This window comes from Salvelinus sp. IW2-2015, linkage group LG4q.1:29, assembly GCF_002910315.2.
Source record: "Salvelinus sp. IW2-2015 linkage group LG4q.1:29, ASM291031v2, whole genome shotgun sequence".
NCBI lineage: Eukaryota > Metazoa > Chordata > Actinopteri > Salmoniformes > Salmonidae > Salvelinus > Salvelinus sp. IW2-2015.
This window is the reverse complement of record NC_036842.1, coordinates 28,898,625-28,923,640: the sequence shown is the minus strand read 5'-3', so window position 1 is coordinate 28,923,640 and position 25,016 is coordinate 28,898,625. Positions and strand designations below refer to the sequence as shown.

The 25,016-nt window shown below is 43.7% G+C and overlaps 1 protein-coding gene across 4 annotated transcripts in view; it reads left to right on the top strand.

Annotated features, from left to right (window-relative positions):
- LOC111961791 (scavenger receptor class B member 1) overlaps positions 1-25,016 on the top strand; it is a 39,607-nt gene that overhangs the window by 7,155 nt on the left and 7,436 nt on the right. Inside the window, exons 3-12 of one of the 4 annotated variants that reach the window (XM_023984317.2) lie at positions 6,545-6,686; positions 6,788-6,991; positions 8,474-8,569; positions 8,846-8,961; positions 10,477-10,643; positions 11,300-11,418; positions 21,472-21,545; positions 22,503-22,554; positions 22,926-23,072; positions 24,873-24,948. In XM_023984317.2, coding sequence (XP_023840085.1) covers positions 6,545-6,686; positions 6,788-6,991; positions 8,474-8,569; positions 8,846-8,961; positions 10,477-10,643; positions 11,300-11,418; positions 21,472-21,545; positions 22,503-22,554; positions 22,926-23,072; positions 24,873-24,948 — 1,193 coding nt within the window. Of the gene's footprint in view, positions 1-6,544; positions 6,687-6,787; positions 6,992-8,473; positions 8,570-8,845; positions 8,962-10,476; positions 10,644-11,299; positions 11,419-21,471; positions 21,546-22,502; positions 22,555-22,925; positions 23,073-23,225; positions 23,804-23,839; positions 24,002-24,872; positions 24,949-25,016 lie in introns of those variants that run through there. The other 3 variants (XM_023984316.2, XM_023984318.2, XM_023984315.2) reach the window with 3 other exon arrangements.

Genomic DNA, 25,016 nt, shown 5'->3' with positions numbered 1-25,016 from the left:
TGACCTCAACTCTATCGAACAACTTTGGGATGAATTGGAATCCCAACTGCGAGCCAGGCCTAATTGCCCGACCTCACTAATGCTCTTGTGGCTGAATTGAAGCAAGTCCCCACAGCAATGTTCCAACATCTAGTGGAAAGCCTTTCCAGAAGAGTGGAGGCTGTTATACTGTAGCAGCAAAGGGGGGACCAACTTCATATTAATGCCCATGATTCTGGAATGAGATGTTCGACGAGCAGGTGTCCACCACATACTTTTGGTCATGTAGTGTATCACTTTGCAAGGCATATGAACTAAAAAGGTTATAGAGCAAATAATGTAATAATCACAACACATGTTCTAATATGGCTTTTCTTTTGAGGGGGGGCTTTGCTTCCCCAATGATTAATTTTTTACCCACACACCGCTGCATACTAACAGGCAGAGGAAATCACACAGGCACAAGGAGATCAAAAATGATAAAGAACAGCTCTGGCAGCTTTACTGTACGTTCTGCACAAAGTAATTTTCTGATCCAACAAAAGCCTCTGCAATATACATGTGACCCATGACAAAACAACTTACTGTATTTTTGTCAGGATGCAGTGTACTGTCGATGGAATCTGAGCCTTTGCTCTCTTACACTATATGTGATTACTGCATGGTTAAAACATTTTGCTGACTGCTCTGTGCAACGTATCCATCTCTATATCCAAGATACGGGGAGCACCTACGGGGCTCTTTTTCTTGGCTGAAGTGTTGACATCAGCCAAATGCTTTTTCTGTTTTTACTTACTGGCGACATGCCCTCTGCTTGACATTTTCTTCCTGTTACCGGTCACGGCATGTAACATGTATGTTCTGCTCTCTGCGAGATGGACACAAGTACAGAGGAAGGGATGAGCAGAGGGGTAGAGTGGGTGATGGCCTTGTCCCTTTTTTTAGGAGGGGGAACATTGATGCTCCTGACACTGGGAGGGTCTCGATTGGTTTTGTTCGCCTCTTGCCGCCGCCTCGCCTGCTTTTCTAAAATGTCAAAAGTAATCGAGGCGAGGAAATGTGGAAACAAATGCGTTTTATTTGAAATTAGACTCTACTTCTCAATCGCGCGTTATGAGGCAAAGTATTCAGAGGAAGCGAAAAAAGTTTAGAAATGAACACTAACTTTAAAAAGATACATTTTACATACTTATTCTGACCTTTTGCTATGAGACTCAAATTGAGCTCAGGCGATATCTTGTTTCCAATGATCATCCTTGGTCTTTCTACAACTTGATTGGAGTCCACCTGGGGTAAATTAAATTGATTGGACATGATTTGTAAAGGAACATTCCTGTCGGAGGTCCCACAGTTGACCATGCATGTCAGAGCAAAAACCAAGTCATGAGGTTGAAGGAATTGTCCGTAGAGATCCGAGACAGGATTGTCGGGCACAGATCTGGGGAAGGGTACCAAAAAAAAATCTGCAGCACTGATGGTCCCCAAGAACACAGTGGCCTCCATTCTTAAATGTAAGAAATTTGGAACCACCAAGACTCTTCCTAGTGCTGGCCACTCGGCCAAACTGAGCAATCTGGGGAGAAGGGCCTTGGTCAGGGAGGTGACTCTGACAGAGCTCCAGAATTCCTCTATGGAGATGGGAGAACCTTCCAGAAGAACAATCCTCTCTGCACCACTCCACCAATCAGGCCTTAATCGTAGAGTGGCCAGACGGAAGCCACTCCTCAGTAAAATGCACATGACAGCCCGCTTGGAGTTTGCCAAAAGGCACCTAAAGGACTCTCAGACCATGAGAAACAAGATTCTCTGGTCTGATGAAACCAAGATTGAGTGCTTTGGCCTGAATGCCAAGTGTCACGTCTGGAGGAAACAACATGGTCCATCCCTTCCGGTGAAGCATGGTGGTGGCAGCATCATGCTGTGGGGATGTTTTTCAGCGGCTGGGACTGGGAGACTAGTCAGGATCAAGGGAAAGATGAACGGAGCAGAGGTCCTTGATGAAAACCTGCTCCAGAGTGCTCAGGACCTCAGACTGGGGTGAAGATTCACCTTCCAACAGGTCAACAACCTTAAGCACACAGCCAAGACAACGCAGGAGTGGCTTTGGGACAAGTCTCTGAATGTCCTTGTGTGGCCCAGCCAGAGCCCGGACCCCAATCGAACGTCTCTGGAGAGACCTGAAAATAGCTCTGCAGCGACACTCCCCATCCAACATGACAGAGCTTGAGAGGATCTGCAGAGAAGAATGGGAGGAATACAGGTGTTGCCAAGCTTGTAGGGTCATACCCGAGAAGACTCAAGACTGTGATCGCTGACAAAGGTTCTTCAACAAAGTACTGAGTAAAGGGTCTGAATACTTATGTAGATATTTCTTGTTTTTATATACATTTGCAAAAATGTCTAAACCTGTTTTTGCTTTGTCATTATGTGTTACTGTGTGGAAAAAATATTTTAGAATAAGGCTGTAACAAAATGTGGAAAGTGGAGGGCTCTGAATACTTTCCGAATGCGCTGTACATGGGTGGAATCCCAAAATAACTGTCAAGTTATAAACAAAATTAGCTAGTTGTGCAATACATTTTATAAGTATAAGGATAAGGAGCATGTTGTTTTTAAATGTGTGCATGCTTTTCTCCAAGAAAGCACCACACCTCTTTTTTGAATCAGCTGTTATCTGCCAGGAGGATGGTCTTGTGCTTCCTTTGCTGAAGGGCCATTTTATGCATCTGGAACTTGTTATTTTATTAGGATCCCCATTAGCTGTTGCAAAAAGCAGCAGCTACTCTTCCTGGGGTCCATACAAAACATGACATAATACAGAACATTAATAGACAAGAACAGCTCATGGACAGAACTACATAATTTTTTTTAAAGGCACACGTATCCTACATATCAATACATACACACAAACTAGGTCAAATAGAGGAGAGGCGTTGTGCCGTGAGGTGTTGCTGTATAGTTTTTTTTAAACCAGGTTTGTTTATTTGAGCAATATGAGATGCAACGGAGTTCCATGCAGTAATGGCTCTATATAATACTGTACGCTTTCTTGAATTTGTTCTGGATTTGGGGACTGTGAAAATACCCCTGGCGCCATGTGTGGTGGGGTAAGTGTGTGTCAGAGCTGTGTGTAAGTTGACTATGCAAACAATATGGGTTTTTCAATACATTCATGTTTCTTACAAAAAGTGATGCTGTTAGTCTCAACTCATAACCAGGAGAGACTGACATGCATAGTATTTATATCAGCCCTCTGATTACAATGAAGAGCAAGAACATTTCTTCCCCCTGTCACTCAGTTGAAGGTTCATGGCTGTAGTTTAGTGTCAGCTGTGGGACTCAGAGCCCTGTGGGGCCAAATGCATAGCATTCTTCTCATCCTTTCACCCTAGGAGCGAGGGATGAGGAGGAGGGCACTCCATCGCTTTTCCTAGTGTAATGGGATGATGGCGTAGACTCGAACCCTATTTGACGGTCTCCCTCTTCCCACTCTCCTGCCTCTACTCCCTCTTGCCTTCTCTCACTGTCTCTTGCAGGTTTCTTTCTTTTGTCATGACTCATGCTCTGGAGGCAGCTCTGCAGAATGGTCACTAGCTGGCACAGCCACAAAGTCATCATCTTATTTTAACCTGAACTACACTGCTAACCCTAATGCCTAACCTTTACATTTGTACAATATGGCTTATTTTGACTTTGCAGCTGGCCCATCTAGTGGCAACTGCTCAGTTCTGCCTCAAGGACAAGACTCATCCCAATAAAAGCTGATTTTTATGGTCAATCTGGCCTCTGTATTGGCCATACAGCATTTACTGCAATGTGGCCTCCACAGAAGTCAAGGGCATTCATACCTCTTGTGCTTCGCAGAGCTGTTGTCAAGGTAGTGAGTTTGTGTTTGTATAGGATGTACCACACTCACCTACCGTCAACCAATCATGTCAATACGGAGCTATACAGAGCCTTCCGCATTGTTACAGAACTTCGGAGGTGTAAAGCGATGTGGTATAGAGCTTGATTTGGCCCCCGCAAGCCTTCCGAAGGCGCCGCAATTGCGTCACCCTCCATATGGAGCCTCCACCCACATTTCCTGATCAAGCATACATGGTCTTTAAATGTCAACCTGCCTTTCTCTGTCTCTTAGCTTCTCAGTCACCCCTGTCTATCGTATACTCTGAACCCCTTTCCTTATTAATCTGGCCTCTTTCACCCTATAACAGAGAGACCGTAGATGGTTACGTTTTCAAACGTAAGTCTTCTTTCTCTCTACCTTTCCTCCCTTTCTTTTTATTCTCTGACAACTTTTCTCAAGTCCTCTCCTTTTTTGTGTCTCGGTAAGCTAATAGGAGCCAGTCTCAGTGGAATCCCCTCAGTAGTTAATAAGCCAAACAGTAATGAACCAGTACTGTTGTGCTGATGGGAGGAGGGGGCTGCTTTTTAGACCTACAGTGATGTGACAGTATTTGCCCCCTTTCTAATTTTCTCTACTTTTGCCATATTTTGGATATTGAATTATCAGATCTTCAACCAAACCCTAATATTAGATAAAGGGAACCAGAGTGAACAAATAACACAATAATTACATACTTAATTCATTAACCAAGTTATACAACACCAATGCCCCTGTGTGAAAATTAGTTGCCCCCTTACACTCAACTGGTTGTGCCACCTTAAGTTGCAATGAATCCAACCAAACGCTTCCTGCAGTCGTTGATCAGTCTCATGTTGCTGTGGAGGAATTTTGGCCCACTTCCATGCAGAACTGTTCTAACTCAGCCACATTTGTGGGTTTTCAAACATGAACTGCTCGTTTCAAGTCCTGCCACAACATCTTCAGTGGGATTAGGTATGGACTTCAAATTTGTTGCTTTTCAGCAATGTTTGCATAATGGGACCCATGTCGTCCAAAAAGTTAGACTTTTGACTGTTCATAGAACATTCTGTGCGTAGAACATTCTTCCAAGAGTCTTGATGATCTTCCAGGTGCTTTCTGCCAAACTTTAGTAAACCGTTTGGATGAAATGGGTCCCATTTTATGTGTGGTGAAAACCAAACGCTGCATTCCACAGTAAGAACCTCATACCAACAGCCAAGCATGGTGGTGGTAGTGTGATGCTTTTGGGGATGCTTTTCTGCCTCAGGACCTGGACGAATTACCTTAATAAAAGCAACCATGAATTCTGCTCTGTATCAGATTTCTATAGCAGGATGTCAGGCCATCCGTCTGTGAGCTGAAGTGCAGCTGGGTCATGCAGCAAGACAATGATCCAAAACACCCAATCAAGTCTTCATCAAAATGGTTAAAAATCAACAGATTTGAAGTTTTGGAATATCCAGACCTAATCCCAATTGCGATGTGGCAGGTCTTGAAACGAGCAGTTCATTCTTGAAAACCCACAAATGTAATTGGGTAATTACTTTCTCACACAGGGGAGTTGGTTGTTGCATAACTGTTAGTTAAATAAGTAAAAGTTTACTTTTTGTTATTTGTAAACTTATCTGATCTTCAACCAAAACATTAGATAACATTCGGTATCAAAAATATGCAAAAATAGAGAATCAGAAAGGGGGAAAATACTTATTCATGTTTTATTTTGGATGTAGGCCTAAGTCTGTAAGTCCATAGGGATGGGACTCTACTTCTGGTATCTCTGTAAGGCCAAAGATCTAGCTGCAGCTTGTTTGTGTGTCCTGTGAATGAACCAGAAGTGATATAGGTACATGTTTCCCTGTTACACAGGGGCCTCTAGATGTTGCACATATCTGCTCTATCATCGACAATAGAATCACACCAGAACGAGGCTAGAGATGAAGCCCTTGGTTAATGGAATCCTGTGTGCTGGAAGAACAGGATGTAACGACTGGGAGTCCTCCAGGAACGACAACTCCTGGTCCAGCCTCGGTCCCTGGAACCTTAACCATCTGAGGGAGCGGTCGTTATCTGAAACCTATGTAATCACTTCTAAAGTGCTAGACTATAGACGATGTACACTCTGGCTCCTCTGGGTCCAACAGTCAAACTGTGGCTCTTAGCCTGTACATAGATTTTATATATAGTGTTCTATGTCAATTGGCAACTCACAATGAGGAGTCGTGTGTATGGGGGGGTCATTTTGGGTTAGATGGCTAGTGCTTAGCCTGTGTGTTCTGGAGGTTGACTTTGGGGCATATGGTTTTTGGGGTTCAACATTCTGTGGCTCTGAGCCTGTACATGTGGACCATTGTGTAACAATTAGGTCAGTTGGGGGGGGAGTGGGCTGTGTGGGGGAGTGGGCTGTGTGGGGGAGTGGGCTGTGTGGGGGAGTGCATAGTCATGGTTTTTATGCTCTCAATCAGCAAGTGGGGAAGTATTGACAGGCTTTCCTCTGCAAGCTCACTCTCCTCTCCAATTTCCCCATGCTTCCCTCTTATCCCTATCAGCTATTCATTCACAGCTTGTCAACTTTAACGTACGATTTAACAATCTATAAAGTAATCATAAACGCATTATACTAGCTGTAAAGTCTCTGTCCATTTACATCTACGGTCAGTTTGAGGTTGACCTGGGTTGTGTGGTTGTATGTGTTTTCAGGAAGCGTATTCAGAAGCAGAACATCACGTTCCATCCAAACCACACAGTGTCGTATCTTGAATACAGGAGCTACTTCTTTGAGCCCAGCATGTCAGTGGGCAATGAGTCGGATGTGGTCACCATCCCCAACATGCTTGTGTTGGTAAGACAACACTGCAGAGTACACACACACACTCATTTATAAGAACTGGACTTCTATGTCTTTGCTCTCATCTCTCCCTCACCACCACCTCTGTCTCCCAGGGTGCAGCAGTGATGATGGAGGACTTGCCGTTCGCAGTGCGTCTGATGATCAGCACCACCTTTAAGACCTTTAAGGAGGGACCTTTCCTCACCAAGTCTGTAGGAAAGCTGATGTGGGGCTACGACAGCAAGCTGGTGGACTTCCTCAATAAATGGCTCCCTGGGATGCTGCCCTCCACTGGCAAGTTTGGCCTTTTTGCTGAGGTGAGTGGGTGAGCGAGAGGGTGGAGGAGAGCAAGCATTTTAGACGGGAGGGAGGTGCGTGAGTGGGTTTTCCTATTATGTTATTCACTGACAGACCTTAAAGAGCTGTTGAAAACCTGTTAGACGTTTCCAGTTGATCAACTAGCCAATGTTAGCCAGGTAGGTAAGTTAGGCTAACCAGTTATCATGGCCAGAGTATGTGCCCAGTGGCCTCAACCCCCAGAGTGCCCCCATTTTTTTTTTTTTTTTTTTTTTTTTTTGGTTGAGTCACTCAATTATCATATTGTTATGATATGGGTGCTAATTTAGGGTTGCCACATAGATGGACACTACATTACCACTTCCACACTCCATTCCCAGGGGGCAGCAGCAACCGGGTCAGGTGGTCTGCCAGGAAGTCTGGTGAAGCCTTGATAAGCACACAGGTGCGGGGTAATCAAGGTGATCGGCAATCAGTGAGAGGGATGGCCAGAAGTCTCTTGACCTGCCAGTGGTAATTTTGTGTTAATGTTACCTCTTTAGTTTAGGCATGTGTGTTTTTTGTTTTCTTTTGTATACATTTATTTTCGGCACCAACTGAACAAACAATAATTGCTTGGGCTGACTGATCCAGGAGTTGAGACTGAGCTGGCCCTGGACCCAGGTAAGGTTGCTGTGTCCTGGGGCTACACATCACTTTCGGGACCCAGGTTAAGGTTGCTGTGTCCTGGGGCACACATTCACTGTTCTGACCCAGGTAAGTTGCTGTGTCCTGGGGCACACATTCACTGTTCTGGACCCAGGTAAGGTTGCTGTGTCCTGGGCACACATTCACTGTTCTGGACCCAGGTAAGTTGCTGTGTCCTGGGGCACACATTCACTGTTCTGGACCCAGGTAAGGTTGCTGTTCCTGGGCACACATTCACTGTTCTGGATCCCAGAAGGTTGCTGTGTCCTGGGGCACACATTCACTGTTCTGGACCCAGGTAAGGTTGCTGTGTCCTGGGGCACACATTCACTGTTCTCATATTCTGACTTCTCACCTAATTGCACACATTAAATCTGATTACAGACCACTTAGCTATGCCTAGGACAACTAGACATAACGAGTGTAGCAAAACCAGTAGGTTGGCTAATCGGTTTCATAACAATAAGAACACACACATAAGACATGAGAATTATATTACATTTGGTTTAACTGAGAAATTCTCTCCGCCATATGGCAAAATGTGTAGAATTGCAGGAAATTAGCTTTTAAAAATGCTACATTTTCTCTCAACCAACAAGAGGGCTGTGAACAGTTTAGGATCACATGGGTTGTGAGGTGGGGCTTTGTTACTACAGCGATTTAATGACAATATCAATCTGGACCTTTGCCACCTAGTACATTTCTGTGACAGAACCTCAAATGCTATTTGCGTACTCTAGCTACAACCTGTTTAGGTTGGTTGTCTGGTTTTAGTGAAGGGTGAAATATCAATCTGTGTCTGTTTCTTCCATCAGTTCAACAACTCAAACACTGGTTTGTTCACAATCCACACCGGCAAAGATGACATCAGGCTGATTCACAAAGTGGACTCATGGAATGGCCTGACCAAGGTGAGAGGTCACACAGCCATGTGCCTTCACCTTTACAGATTGGGCTGAGGGGCTGTTAGAAAAAGCATTGATGAGGAAAACTGATTTGGGCCTCTTGTAGAAGGACTCCATGGAAATCAATGGCAACTTATGAGTGGACTATCCCTGCTAAATAATTAAATGAATCCAAAGTAATAAAATTTGACTGCAGTGAAATCCTGAATCAGCTTTCAATAATTTCCTGCTCTAGGAAGAGCGCTCAATGGATGATAACACTAAGTCTCTCACTCTCTGTAGTTGACCAATTGGAAGACTCCTCAGTGTAACATGATCAACGGTACAGCAGGACAAATGTGGCCTCCCTTCATGACTAAAGAGTCTACACTGCCCTTCTACAGTCCTGACGCCTGCAGGTACACACACACATATAGATATATTAACAAAAAAAGAAATGACCCTGTCTTTCAAAGATAAATCGTAAAAATCCAAATAACTTCACAGATCTTCATTGTAAAGGGTTTGAACACTGTTTCCCATGCTTGTTCAATGAACCGTAAACAATTAATGAACATGCACCTGTGGAATGGTCGTTAAGACACTAACAGCTTACAGACGTTAGGCAATTAAGGTCACAGTTATGAAAACTTAGGACACTAAAGAGGCCTTTCTACTGACTCTGAAAAACACCAAAAGAAAGATGCCCAGGGTCCCTGCTCATCTGCGTGAACGTGCCTTGGGCATGCTGCAAGGAGGCATGAGTACTGCAGATGTGGCCAAGGGAATAAATTGCAATGTCTGTACTGTGAGATGCCTAAGACAGCGCTACAGGGAGACAGGACGGACAGCTGATTGTCCTCGCAGTGGCAGAACACGTGTAACAACACCTACACAGGATCGGTACATCCAAACATCACACCTGCGGGACAGGTACAGGATGGCAACAACTGCCCGAGTTACACCAGGAATGCACAATCCCTCCATCAGTGCGCATACTGTCCGCAATAGGCTGAGAGAGGCTGGACTGAGGGCTTGTAGGCCTCTTGTAAGGCAGGTCCTCACCAGACATCACCGGCAACAACGTCGCCTATGAGCACAAACACACCATCACTGGACCAGACAGGACTGGCAAAAAAGTGCTCTTCACTGACGAGTCGCGGTTTTGTCTCACCAGGGGTGATGGTCGGATTCGTGTTTATCGTCGAAGGAATGAGCATTACACTGATGCCTGTACGCTGGAGCGGGATCGATTTGGAGGTGGAGGGTCCATCATGCTCTGCGTCGGTGTGTCACAGCATCATCGGACTGAGCTTGTCGTTGCAGGCAAACTCACCGCTGTGCATTACAGGGAAGACATCCTCCTCCCTCATTACCCTTCCTGCAGGTTCATCCTGACATGACCCTCCAGCATGACAATGCCACCACACACAGAACGAGCTGTATGGCAGATTTCCTGCAAGACAGGAATGTCAGTGTTCTGCCATGGCCAGCGAAGAGCCCGGATCTCAATCCCATTGAGCACGTCTGGAACCTGTTGGATCGGAGGGTGAGGGCTAGGGCCATTCCCCCCAGAAATGTCTTGGAACTTGCAGGTGCCTTGGTGGAAGAGTGGGGTAACATCTCACAGCAAGAACTGGCAAATGTGGTGCAGTCTGTGAGGAGATGCACTGTAGTACTTAATGCATCTGGTGGCCACAGCAGATACTGACTGTTACTTTTGATTTTGACCCTCCCTTTGTTCAGGGACACATTATTCAATTTCTGTTAGTCACATGTCGTCTGTGGAACTTGTTCAGTTATGTTGAATCTTATGTTCATACAAATATTTACACATGTTAAGTTTGCTGAAAATAAGCACAGTTGACAGTGAGAGGACGTATCTTTTCTTTGCTGAGTTTATATATACAGTGTCTCTCTCTCTCTCTCTAAAGATCTTTGGAGATGGTGTACCAGCGTGAGGGGATAATGGAGGGGATTCCTCTGTATCGTTACGTGGCTCCTAAGACTCTGTTCGCTAATGGCTCAGACTACGCTCCTAACGAGGGATTCTGTCCCTGCAGACAGTCTGGCCTCCTCAACGTCAGCAGCTGCAGATCCAGTCAGTGCACACACACGAGCGCGCACACACACCCGGACGCATGCACATTATTTTTTAGGGCTGCAGGTAGCCTAGCGGTTAGCGTGTTGGTTCATTAACCGAAAGGTCGCTGGTTCGAATACCCGAGCTGCCAAGGTCAAATCTGTCTTTGAGCAAAGCACCAACCCGAATTTCCTTCAGGGGTGCTGTACTACTATGGCTGTAAAAACCCATTTCCCTGCACCCATTTTATTTTTTCAAACACACGATACATGCACACCTCAGGGGAGACGGTTGTTATAATCCTTCTAATCATGACCCAGATACCTTGTCTGATAAACAGACTAGTGGAGGAGGTATGGCAAATGCTCACAGAGGAGAAATGCCACTGTGTAAACAGATGGAGAAGCACTTAGGCATGAGACAGCATCATGTTTCATTACACTCTTAAGTTCCTAATCTAGCACCCCATAGAACATGCATCAAGATAACATATACACTTGGGGCTGAATTGTAGCTTGAGAAATGCCCACATACTGTATAACCATTTTTTTGTATAAATCATGCATTGATGTCGAGGCGAGATTTGAACAAAAGTTCAAATTCAGGATTCAACCGTTTGTCTCACAAATACTTCTTACATAGGATATTAATGTTGTATTAATATTGTTTTCTAGACTCCCCAGTGTTTATCTCCCACCCGCACTTCTACAATGCTGACCCTGTCCTGCTGGACTATGTACAGGGACTTCAGCCTACTGAGGACCAACATGGACTCTTCATAGACATCCACCCTGTGAGTAATATTTGTGTATGTTATTTATGTGTGAGTACCAGTCAAAAGTTTGGATACATACTCATTCCAGGGTTTTTCTTTATTTTATTATTTTCTACGTTGTAGACTAATAGTGAAGATATCAAAACTTTGACATAACACGTGGAAGCATGTAGTAACCAAAAAGTGTGAAACAAATCGAAATATATTTGAGGATCTTCAAAGTAGTCACTCTTTGCCTTGACAGCTTTGCACGCTATTGGCATTCTCACAACCAGCTTCATGAGGTAGTCACCTGGAATGCATTTAAATGAACAGGTGTGCCTTATATTGTGGATTTCTTTCCTTTTTGATATGTTTGAGCCAATCAGTTGTGTTGTGACAAGTTAGGGGTGGTATACAGAAGGATAGCCCTATTTGGTAAAATACCAAGTCCATATTATGGCAAGAACAGCTGAAATAAGCAGAGAGAAATTACAGTCCATCATTACTTTAAGACATGAAGGTCAGTCAATCCGGAATGCTTCAAGTGCAGTCGCAAAAACTATCAAGCGCTGTGATAACTGTCTCATGAGGACCGCCACAGGAAAGGAAGACCCAGAGTTACCTCTGCTGCAGAGGATAAGTTCATTAGAGTTACCAGCCTCAGAAATTGCAGCCCAAATAAATGCTTCAGAGTTCAAATAACAGACATAACCCAACATCAACTGTTTTAGAGGAGACTGTGAATCAGACCTTCATGGTCGAATTGCTGCAAAGAAAACGCTACTAAAGGACACCAATAAGAAGAAGAGACTTGCTTCGGCCAAGAAACACGAGCAATGGACATTAGACCGGTGGGAATTCTGTCTTTTGGTCTGAGATTAAAGATTTTTGGTTCCAACCGCCATATCTTTGAGACGCAGAAGGTAGGTAGGTGAACGGATCATCTCTGCATGTGTGGTTCCCACCGTGAAGAATTGAGGATTAGGTGTGGGGGTGCTTTGCTGGTGACACTGATTTATTTAGAATTCAAGGCACACTTAACCAGCATGGCTACCACAGCATTCTGCAGAGATATCCAATCTGGTTTGCGCTTAGTGGGAATATAATTTGTTTTTCAACAGGACAATGACCCAACACACCTCTAGGCTGTGTAAGGGCTATTTGACCAAGGAGAGTGATGGAGTGCTGCATCAGATGACCTGGCCTCCCGACCTCATCCCAATTGAGATGGTTTGGGTTGAGTTGGACCGCAGAGTGAAGGAAAAGCAGCCAACAAGTGCTCAGTATATGTGGGAACTACTTCAAGACTGTTGGTAAAGCATTCCAGGAGAAGCTGGTTGAGAGAATGCCAAGACTGTGCAAAACTGTCAAAACTCTCAAATATAAATATATTTTGATTTAACACTTTTTGTTTACCAAATGATTCTATATGTGTTAATAGTTTTGATGTCTTCACTACTACAATGTAGAAAATAGTAAAAATAAAAAGCCCTTGAAAGAGTTGGTGTGTCCAAACTTATGACTGGTACTGTATATACAGTGCATCTGGAAATTATTCAGACCCCTTGACTTTTTCCACGTTTTGTTACAGCCTCTTTCAAAAATTGATAAAATGTTCCCCTCAATCTACACACAATACCCCATAATAACAAAGAAATGTAAAAAAAATTAGTACATTTACATAAGTATTCAGACCCTTTACTCAGTACTTTGATGAAGGACCTTTGGGAGTGACTACAGCCATGAGTCTTCTTGGGTATGACGCTGCATGCTTGGCACAACTATATTTTGGGGGTTTCTCCCAGTCAGGTTGGATGGGGAGCATCGCTGCACAGCTATTTTCAGAGATGTTCTGGCTGGGCCACTATTCAGAGACTTGTCCCCGAAGCACTCCTGCGTTGTCTTGGCTGTGTGCTTAGGGTTGTTGTCCTGTTTGATGGTGAACCTTCACCCCAGTCTGATGTCCTGAGTGCCCTGGAGCAGGTTTTCATCAAGGATCTCTGTACTTTGTTCCGTTCATCCCCACAGCATGATGCTGCCACCACCATGCCTCACCGTAGGGATGGTGCCAAGTTTCCTCCAGACGTGACGCTTGGCATTGTTTTTCATGGTCTGAGTCCTTTTAGGTCCATTTTCGCAAACTCCAAGCGGGCTATCATGTGCCTTTTTTGCTTCCGTCTGGCCACTCTACCATGAAGGCCTGATTGGTGGAGTGCTGCAGAGATGGTTGTCCTGCTGGAAGGTTCTCCCATCTCCACAGAGGAGATCTGTCGCTGACCAAGGCCCTTCTCCCCCGAATGCTCAGTTTGACCGGTCGGCCAGCTCTAGGAAGTCTTGGTGTTTCCAAACTTCTTCCATTTAATTTTATTTTATTTTATTTAATTAGGCAAGTCAGTTAAGAACAAATTCTTGTTTACAATGATGGCCTGCCAAACCCTAACCCGGACGACCCTGGGCAAATTGTGCGCCGCCCTGTGGTACTCCCAATCACGGCTGTTTATGATACAGCCTGGAATCTAACCATGGTCTGTAGTGACGCCTCTAACACTGAGATGCAGTACCTTAGTCCGCTGCATCTCTTGGGAGCCCATGATGGAGGCCACTGTGTTCTTGGGGACCTTCAATACTGCATAATTTTTTTGGTACCCTTCCCGAGATCTGTGCCTCCACAATCCTGTCTTGGAGCTCTACGGAAAGTTCCTTTGACCTCATGGCTTGGTTTTTGCTCTGACATGCACTGTCAACTGTGGGACATTATATAGAAAGCTGTGTGCCTTTCCAAATCATGTCCAATCAATTAAATTTACCGCAGGTGGACTCCAAGTTGTAGAAACATCAAGGATGATCAATGGAAACAGGATGCACCTGAGCTCAATTTGAGTCTCATAGCGAAGGGTCTGAATACTAATGTAAAATTTTTTTTTTATATATAAACCTGTTTTCGCTTTGTCAATGTGTGTAGATTGAGATTTGTTTTCTTTAATCCATTTTAGAACAATGCTGTAACCTAACAAAGTGGAAAAAGTCAAGGGGTCTGAATACTTTCTGACTGCACTGTACATCTATAATGGGGCACAAATGCTTCAGGCTGCCTGGAGGCGCCCTGCCTGTCAGGCATAAGTAGCCTTGTCAATCAACATTTTATTTGACCTTTTTGACACTAAGTGGCAACTGTAGCAAAGAAAAACTAGCTTTTTTGAAACCTGTGTGTGACAATTTGAGCACATCCGTTGTAACTGCAGTCATTAATACGGTAAAGGTCTGTCGATGCTTCCAACTTTTTGTGTGTTCATCGTATCATTAGAAGTAGTGTCATGGTCAAAAACATACCCACCATAAACTATGGTATGTACAGAACATACATTTACCCTGTATCTCGGTTTGCCCAATATGTCATTATCTATATTTATCTGGTAGAAACTGGTATTGCCGACCTCTCTTTCTCTCTGTTTATATCACCCAGAGAGGCAGTAAAGGTGAGGCCACTTCGTCCTTAACACAATCAATTTAGATAACACATCTAATCTGACAGTTGTAGGGCCGTAAGGAATGTCAAGCATGCATACATACTGTCCTAGTGGCGATCACCTAACCCATAAAAACAGAGCGCTTGGCCTTAACAGTTTCTTACAATTATATGTCCCCTGGACTGGGGGAAATTTGTCTTGGACATTAATTTTCAGAGACATTCATTCACATGAAGACCCTCGGTTTAGAGGCAGGACTGAGTCAGGAAGATGTTTGTATCCGCTCTCACTGTTTGCTGCAAACCATAGAGATGATCTTGTTCAGCTGTAATCACAGAAAGCTTGTTTTAAAAGACCCTTGTGGGAGATGCTAATGCAGGGGTAGACTAGATTCAGCCGCTGGCTGTTTTTATTGGAGAGGATGATCAGGGGGCCGGAACATAATTATAATTTGTACACTGTAAGTTGACCACAACTAAGCCCCAAAAGAGATTGTATTTTCAAATACAATCAGTTTATACCTTGATTTATATTGAGACACCACCATGTATGTCTTTTTTTATTTGTGGGAATACTTGGAAAATATTTTCTAAATTAAACTCATTTTTAGTCGCAATTCCTTTTACCAAGCCTGTTGCTGACCCCTGAGCTAACGGATGTGAGAGCGGATATCTTAAAAAATATTAAATTGTCCAGCTCCTCCTGTGCCAGGTTGTCTGTACTGTATGTGAACTCTGAACTGTACACTTTTCATAGTAGTCAGAGGAGGAGTTGGAATTGGTATGACGCTAATAAGACCTTGCTGTAAAATGTTAACAACATGAGTTGGTCTGTCGGACCGTAGGGGTGAAGACCGTTAGTGACCAGGGTAGCTGGGGTCCTAGATTATAGAAGGCTTTGCTGTGGCAGCGGTGTATAAATGTCATATATAGATGGCAGCTCTGTCCTCCTTTGGAGTCTTCACTAGGCTTTGTATTGTGGTCACACACAGGTTTTGGGGTGATTTAACTGTCTGACTGTGCCCAACTCCCTCAGATATTAGCAGCCAAAAGTCTAGTCTGTGTAATCTGGGCACCCAGAACCAAAACATGCATGCTGATGGTAAAGTCTTTCGAGTCTTCATCTCCTTGCTTCATTCTGAGCCATAGTAGAGAAGGTCCAAAGTCCCTTCCCTCAGACTACCTTCTCCAATGTGTTTTGAGGAGCTAAGTAGAGAGGATGTGTGGAATTGCAGAAAGATGAAGTGACAAAGAGCCTATGCCATTGTAACCTATAGCGTTAAGCTAATTGTTATTGCAGTATTGATTATTATTTTGATGTGGGTATGAATGTTATGATACCGGTGTTATGATGCCTGTATGGTACCAATAAACCAGATTACGCCTAAAAACAGATTAAGTAAACTAAGATGTGAGAGTATTGGTGTGACTGGTGCTTTTGGCTGCCCTGTACTGTTTGTCAATACCATATAACAATATTGGCACGATTTTGTGGCTACAGGTGATGCGATGTACAGATAAGGCCATGTGTGCCCAAGCTGCTAGTATTTTGACCCTTTATTTGACCCAAAAAATGTGGGGTAATGGTACATAGTGGGATAAGATTAGCTTATGATTGCAGTCTAAGCAAGTATCACACTTGTTTTAGGTAATTCTCTCACCCACGCCAATTCTAAAGGCATGGTAGACACACATTGCTTTAAGCTTTTCCCAGAAATTGTTTAATTGACCAGTCTTGGTGTAGCAGAAAGGGGGAACAACCAGAGCAGGGCTTGTACCAGTGACATTTTGGATCTAGGGCTGTTGATTGTTAGCAAGTTGGGTAGGCTAGTACTAAGGCATGTCCAGAGTGCGTAAAAGGAGATCATGACTCAACGGTCATATAGAATTTTACTGCGGTCATGACTCATGACTGCTGGTGTGGTGGTAAGTTCACCTCATCAGGTTGCTAATGGCCTGGTACTCCGGGCTCTATTTAAGCAATATGGCACGAGGGGGTGTGATATATGGCCAATATACCATGGCTAAGGGCTGTTCTTATGCACAACGCAGCGCGGAGAGGCTGGATACAGCCCTTAGCTGTTGTATATTGGTCATATACCACAAACCCCTGAGGTGCCTTATTGCTATTATAAACTGGTTACCAACGTAATCAGAACAGTAAAAATAAATGTCCCATCAAACACTTATCCAAACAGTATGTGTTTTTTAAATTCACCTCACTGTGTTGATCAATTTGAAGAAAGAAGTTCACCAGCAGGTTGAAACTGAGTGTAAAACATGGTCGTTGCGGATGTTGTGTCAAAGCCAAATACAACTAAACGGACAGTACTTTCTAAGGTGATTCATTCAAAACACCCATATGCATATTTAACGCTTGTGCATAGGCTTATGAGCCCAAGCCCAATTATAAAAAAATGACTGTGCCGTTATACAATGCATAGCCAACCGCATTATACACGTCAGAAAAACAAGTCAGTATTTTTGTAATATTTTTGGTACATAATTGGCCTAACCTAAGTTAAACAAATTCAGGTTTAGCCTACGAGTGAACTTGTTTTAGATTTTGAATAGCCTAATAATAGGGCTTTTTTTTCATAAGTAGGACTGACACATTACCTTTAGCTATAGAATATCTCACCACTGTTTCCTCCTCTCAATTCCTTTCTCCACTGTGCAGAGAGAGGGGCTGTCAACAGTTTAATTAAATATGTTTTGTTGTGAAAACATGTTACTATCGGTGTTCCTGAACAGATTTAACTTGGTTTCCCAAATTATGCACTGGGTAGTTTGGGCGGAATATCACCTGTGGCGCAGCGAAATGACCACAGTAGCCTACCCAACATGAGTGAAACGGAAAGTGGCCTCCAGTCGCTATTCCAGTGCATACGGATGTCATCTTTTTTTGTCTTGCCCATTTGATAATGGCCATTTGAAATCCGAACTAAAGACTAGATTAAGTTGAGGGTAGTCTGATGGGTGAAATATGATCCCTTGATGAGTGAGCAGTGTGTGCAGCCTGTGGAAAGGAACGGAGCACAAACTTTCTCAAATCATCAATAGCCTGTAGTGCGTCATGCTGCCCATTATGCCTTTTTGATTTCTAAGGCATTTGAAGTTTTGTATCATTTTCAACTGAAGTTGTCAAATAACTCAATCTAGCGTATGACCCTTTTTAACATGGAATGGGAAAAATATTATTTATATATTCTTCAGTTAAGTTCAATTTTATATTCTTCTTACTATAAAATAATGGCATGGGACTTGAGCATATCTTGTCTGCTAAATGAACAAGCCTATGGCATACAGTAGGCTAACTCCTATTCAGTTCTTCTGAAATACATTTTATTCATATCGTTATTTCTTTAGACCTGCTTAATTAAAAGCATGAGCTTGTGCACATCCAGATAATTATTTAGTGTAGAGGTGCTGACTTACGGCAAATAAAACTGTAAGCTATAAAAACAAAGTTTCAAATTGACTCCCGGTCATTTTCTTGGGTACCCAATAAATGACTGAGTTTATACATATGGAGTGTGCCACTCTCTTTAGACCTGCCTGAAATAAATAAGGAGTTTATTGTGATGGCGTGTATTTAAAATGATTTTAGACTTTTAAAAAATGTAGATGTTCCATAGGTGTGCATCAGAGGCTTGTATGAGTGAATTCTGGTGATGCTAAACATGTGTATGTTAATTTAACGGTCAATTACCGCAAGACCAGCAGGCTTTTGCATGACAATAACCGGCTGATAAAATGTCATGACTTCCACACCCCTATCCAGGGAAAGTGCAGTAGTGCACTACCTCCTGTGCCATTAACTCTGTCCTCTTGGTATCTTTAATAGAGGACGTGGACATTTACTTTCATACAGGTAGGCTTCTTTAGTTAATAAAGTGAAGACATGACTTTCATAACTGCTGCTGTAACAATTGGCAGGCAGTGGGATCAGACTGGGACAGTTGAGCTCAAGGAGGGAGAGCGGAGGAAGGATCCCCGATGTGGGATTAACCATCTGGGGTTAGATCCCAGCATGAGTCCTTGCGGTCCCCAAGGTCCATCCAGCTCTCCTAGAACTGTTTCCTAGCCAGAACTGTCTGAACAGAACCAGAACAGGATAGTAGAACTCTATCCTCAAATGAGCCAAGTGTTTCTCTCTGTGTAGAAATGGTTGTGTTTGTGGGATACGCGTGTGTGCAGGGGGAAGGGTGTACGACTATGAGTGTGTGCATGGCACTCACACTACCCCACATACTGTACAGTACCTAACCAGCTCTGGGTCTGGCCCTGGTCTTGTTTGCATCTGGATATTTTAACATGCTGTTTAGTCCAGGACTCGGTTCAATCTGTCTGGCAAACCGTCCAACAACCTCTACAGAGTCACGAGCTTGCACCCCACTACCCCCCACCCCCTTTTTTTTGATTCTCGCTAACGGAATTCGAAACAATAAGGTAATATTTTGACAACTTGTATGAACAGAGTTGCTGATCTGTCAAAAACGTATTGTCTATGGTTTAACTGTAGTCTAGTTTAACACTTCAGTCTTTGACCTCACCTGACAGACCCTGACAGACCCTGACTATCTAATCTTCAGTTTTGATAATGACAGTCGGTTTTCTCTCGTCTATTACATTTACATTTACATTTAAGTCATTTAGCTGACGCTCTTATCCAGAGCGACTTACAAATTGGAAAGTTCATACATATTCATCCTGGTCCCCCCGTGGGGAATGAACCCACAACCCTGGCGTTGCAAGCGCCATGCTCTACCAACTGAGCCACACGGGACTATTGATGAATGTAACCTATAGATCTGTACTGAGATGTTCGCTAATGGACCCAGTAGATAACGTTGATTTGTCAGTCTGTGTTATGAATCTAGGCAGTAAAATGTTATTGTGACAAAGGTTGGGAGATCAATCTTATTGACAAGTCCCATGTCATCCAGTAATGTGGTGTGATATGGCACAGGCAGGTATTGATGTTTCAGATGGGGTGAAAAACAACTCATGGCTTGTAACAGTATGCACTGTCTGCTTGGGCAGCTAATACTTTCACCTCAAGTGAAGGCACTAACGATCTGCGATGATACTGATGTGCCTCTTAATAACAATGGTTGTTTCTCAAACCTTTCTGTGTTGGGATGCACATTAATCATTTCAAATGAACTTTTCACACAACAAATCAATAGCACCAGCTAGTGTTTCTAGCTAGGACCCAATCTTTAGCTGCCTCTGAAGCTAAGCAGGGTTGGTCCTTGTCGGTCCCTAGATAGGAGGATAGATGTTGCTGGAAATGGTGTTGGAGGGTCAGTAGGAGGCACTCATTTATTTTTAAATATCCCAATGCCCCAGGACAGTGATTGGGGACATTGCCCTGTGTAGGGTGCCATCTTTCGGCTGGAACGTTAAACGGGTGTCCTGACTCTGTAGTCACTAAAGATCCCATGGTACTTATCATAAGAGTATGGGTGTTAACCCCGGTGTCCTGACTAAACCCTGGTGTCTTGACTAAATTACCAATCTTGCCCTCATACCAGCATGGCCACCTAATCATCCCCAGCTTCCATTTGGATCATTCATCCCCTGTAACTATTCTCCAGGTCATTGTTGTAAAATGAGATTGTGTTCTCAGTTAACTTACTTGGTAAAATGAGGGATAAATTAAAATAAGCTAGTTCCCCCTCACTATTTTGGAATTCCTTCCTTTAGAAGCATATAAACAGCTGTCTGACTGTCTCTATCCTGTATCTGTATTTATGTATTCTGCTTACACAGAAACTTCTAACTTAAGTACTGTAGATTGTGGGGAAATATTTACTGCATGAAGATTAACACAACACAAACATTTCCACAGGGGGGGAGAGACACTGGCCTATACAGTATAATGTTTATTCCTCTGTTTGAAACTAGGGAACTCCACACACATTGCTGTATATGACAGGCATTAACGGGTTAATTAATAAGTAAGACTGGGGACAAAAAGCATTTTTATGTTAGGCAAATGTTTTCATTGTTTCTCGGTATATTTTATAAAGACTAAGCCCACTAATAGCCAAGTCCTAGTTGATTGTGTGTGGGACCGATGCTCAGACTGTTCAGAGGGTATTTTTGAGCTTTGTGTGTGTAAGTCCCTTGAGTATTAATTTAGCTAGGTGTGATCCTGTTTTTGACAAAGTACAGACTTTTTAAGCAGCTTGGGGATGGCTTGGAAAGCAGAGCGATTGTCAGTAGTTTGCCAGTCTGGTTATGATGACAGTTGTTTTGTGCCACAAACTATTGTGTGTTTGGACTCCAAGGGAGTGGAATGAAATGACCCTGATGGAAGAGAAACGAGTAATACGAGATGTTTGGTTCTAGCTTTCACTAAGCTTAATGACTGGTTCTTCAACCGAGGCCAAAGAGCCCTTGTCCAAATGTTTAATCTACTTCAATTAGTCGCCTCAGTATTTAGAGTACACTCAGTACAGACCACTTGTTTGTCATTAGATGTCTAGGGAACATATTTCACGCTCTTCCGCCAACAACCCAACATTGTTTACTTGCTTGCTGTGGCAAGTATTTTCCCCATTTGACTTATTAAAGCTGTAAATATGCAGCTTTATTAATTTCTCTCTTTGCAGGAGACTGGTGTACCTCTGAATGTGTCTATCCGTCTGCAGCTCAACTTGTACATGAAGAAAGTGTCTGGGATCACGTAAGGATAACCCCTACCCAGGGCCTCTAACTTTTTTGTCCACCAGCCGCTGTGGCAGGTAGATGAGAATCTACCAGCCTCTCAGATTTTTTAAAAAGATTGTAGTTGCCCTTTAATTTTGGATTGGGAAGAGGGATACCTAGTCAGTTGCACTACTGAATGCATTCAACTGAAATGTGTCTTCCAGAGAGGTGCAGGGGGTGCCTTAATCGATGTCCAGGGTGCCCGGGAGCAGTTGCTGGGGTGTTAACACCTTTGTTCAAGGGCAGAACGGCAGATTTTTCCACCTTGCCCACTTGAGATTCGAACCATCGACCTTTCGGTTACTGGCCCAACGCCCTTAACCGCTAGGCTCCCTGCCACCCTAGTATGCTAGGCGCCATGCGATAGCAGAGTTTGCAAAACAAATGCCCATCCAAATGATTCATTCAGAAGGTTTTATGGGAAAGCCTTTAGAAATGACTTTCGGCATCGCTAACTGGCTACAGAGACACTTAACCATGTAGTAATGTTACACAGGCGTTCTAATGCCGTAACGTCTTCAGGAAGTTGTAAGAAATGGCCTACTTATTCACTGATGCGTTCTTTAATATTCTTTACATGTGTGCTTTGGATTGCCCATGTGCTCTGTGTGACAACTGCTAGACATTCTGCCTGCCAATGCTAAAATCTACCCGCATTTGGTCGGGTGGAGGGTGTTCATTTTAGGCCCTGCCCCTCAACCTCTCTGATCTATAACCCCTATCTGACCCCCAACCCATCACTCCACATTTCAACATGTACATGTCATATAAGGACATTCCCTGACCCCTGCCCTTTAACCCCAAAGGCCATAAAGCTGGAGGGTCCCGTTCAATCTGGTAGTTTCTGATGGGAGAAGAACTGTCTTCCTCTGCTGTGACCGTTGCATGCATTTGTGTGTATAACTGTGTGACGGTTTGTGTTTGTCTGGAGCAGGGAAACGGGGAAGATCTCAGAGGTGATGATGCCCATGATGTGGTTTGAGGAGGTGACAGACACTTACTGGGTTCTCTTACCCCTAACCTGCTGTATACCCCATACCATCTCTCCTCCCATAACACTCTCCACCATCAACACTTTCCACCCCTAACCTCCGGACTCCGACATTGCTAGTCCTAATGTTTCTATATTACTTAATTCCATTATTTTACTTTTAGATTTGTGTGAATTGTTAGATACTACTGCACTAGGAACACAAGCATTTCGCTACACTCTCCGCCCCAACCCACTGTATACCCCATACCCATCTCTCCACCCTAACACTCTATATTCCTCACCCATAACCCTAGCGTATCCTTAACTCTTTCTACACCCCCATAAATCTGTCCACTCATGATATTTTCTCTCCCCCTGTGGTAGAATGGTTATATCGACGGTGAAATCCTGACGACGTTCCACACTAACATGGTGCTATTGCCAATGGTGATGGTGTACATGCAGTACTGTTTCATAGTCCTGGGCCTGGCCACCATACTGGGGGTTGTACTACTATACTACAGGAAGAAGGTAAGGTCTCTACACCGCATGTGCATGGAGGGATGGATGGGAGAGTGTGTTTGTTCACAAACTGGATGTGGTACAAGTGGTTGTGAGAAGAGAGAAATAACATGCTTTTTCTTTGGTTTGCATGGCATGCGTACTAACCAATGTGACCCTCAGACAATCCTGAGCAGCCCTCCACTACCCATCAGAGAACAGAGACTCTCCCACAGCCTCGCCTAACAAACCAACACACTGGTGCTCCCCCCTCTCCACCAGTAGGGGTGCACATCACAGCAAACAGAGTTCATATGAAGTTTGTAGTTCACTGACGGAGTAGCTCAGTAGATTGTGTTCAGTGATCTATACTGTGCAGAGGTCCACTTTGGGACAAGGTCACACCCCTACTGCCTGTCTCTCGTTAAAATAATCGTAGAGATTTCACCTAATTTAGCTGACACCAGCCTTACAGTAGCTGAGCACACTTCTACTGGCTGGACTAGCTGCGTAGAATCTACTGGCTGGACTAGCTGCGTAGAATCTACTGGCTGGACTAGCTGCGTAGAATCTACTGGCTGGACTAGCTGCGTAGACTTTAGATGCATCGTTTGAATCACACCGGTGTATGGGCAGTCTAGATGCTGAAACACAATGTTCCTTAAGGACAATGGACTGTACTGATAAGTTTGTGGCAAGCACATCCCCGAGGCATTTTAGGTCAGAGCGTTATGACTGTTGTGAATGTTGCAGGGAATCAGTTGGCCTGTTTGTTATTAAAAAATGTTTTCCTACAGGCGTCGTTGAAAAAAGATCTGCCTACAGTGATCCAGAACCATGGGGTTGGTCCACATGTTAAACTGTTCCCAATCACTCCTGAAAACATGCCTCTATCATATCAATCAGAAGAATGTGATGGCAATATGAATATCAAATAATAAAATAATGATTTACCCTGACAGATTCTGATCTGCCTCTATTTGATTATAACAGTCCATCATTAGGAAGGGTGGCCAACTCTGGTCCTGGGGGACTGATGTGCAGGCTTCTGTTCCAACCCAGCTCTAAAACGCATGCTAAACTATAGGGGTCATGGTCTTTAATCTGGACCAGAATGATTTATAGTCTCTAGATATTTAGTCTAGTTCTATTGGTCAGATTGAAGACTGACTGTAGTATTAGCCTAACCAGGTGTGTGGAAGCTGGGTTGGAGTAAAAGCCTGCACACACTGGCCTTCTGGGACCAGAGTTCTCCTGATCAGTAGGAGAAAGATGTTTATAGATCACTTCCAGCCTGTTTGTTACTGTATGAAGCTGATCAATCAGGTCGATCAGAGGGACAATCCAAATGTTACGATTGATTGGTCAAGATTGTCTGAGGTGTTTCATTAACCAATTGCATTAACCCTGGATGTCTTGCATGCCACGCCCTCAATCATTTCTGTTTTCAAACTGCATGAACACACTCACAAAAACGTACACACACTGCAGTAATGAAACCGCACACTGCATGAACACACACACTGACTCGACATATTAAATGACCCAATGGCTGAGAAACTAAATACTGGGCCATGTTCAGTACAAAAACATTGTGGAATGTTGCAGATAGAAAAGCCATGACTAGAGCTGAGTGGATTACGTATTCTATATACCAGTGAGGTATGTATATTGTACATTTCTATCTGAACTTTGGCCAACGTTTTCCTGCTGAACACGGCCCTGAGCTTCTTGTCTCTGTCACATTATAATCGAATACCTGACAGCAAATAAGGTTGCTCTGTAGCTGCTCTGATTGGCTGATTTAGTGAAGGTCTGGTTATCTTTTAGGCATCTGTTAAAGACACCGTAAACAGCGCAGATGCCCTCAAACAACAGACGGACAAATGTATCGGGAATGACACAGGTGGGTTTCAGGCCCACACACACACAGCATCTTATGTCCAAGGTGTAAACATACGCTCAGCCTCTATG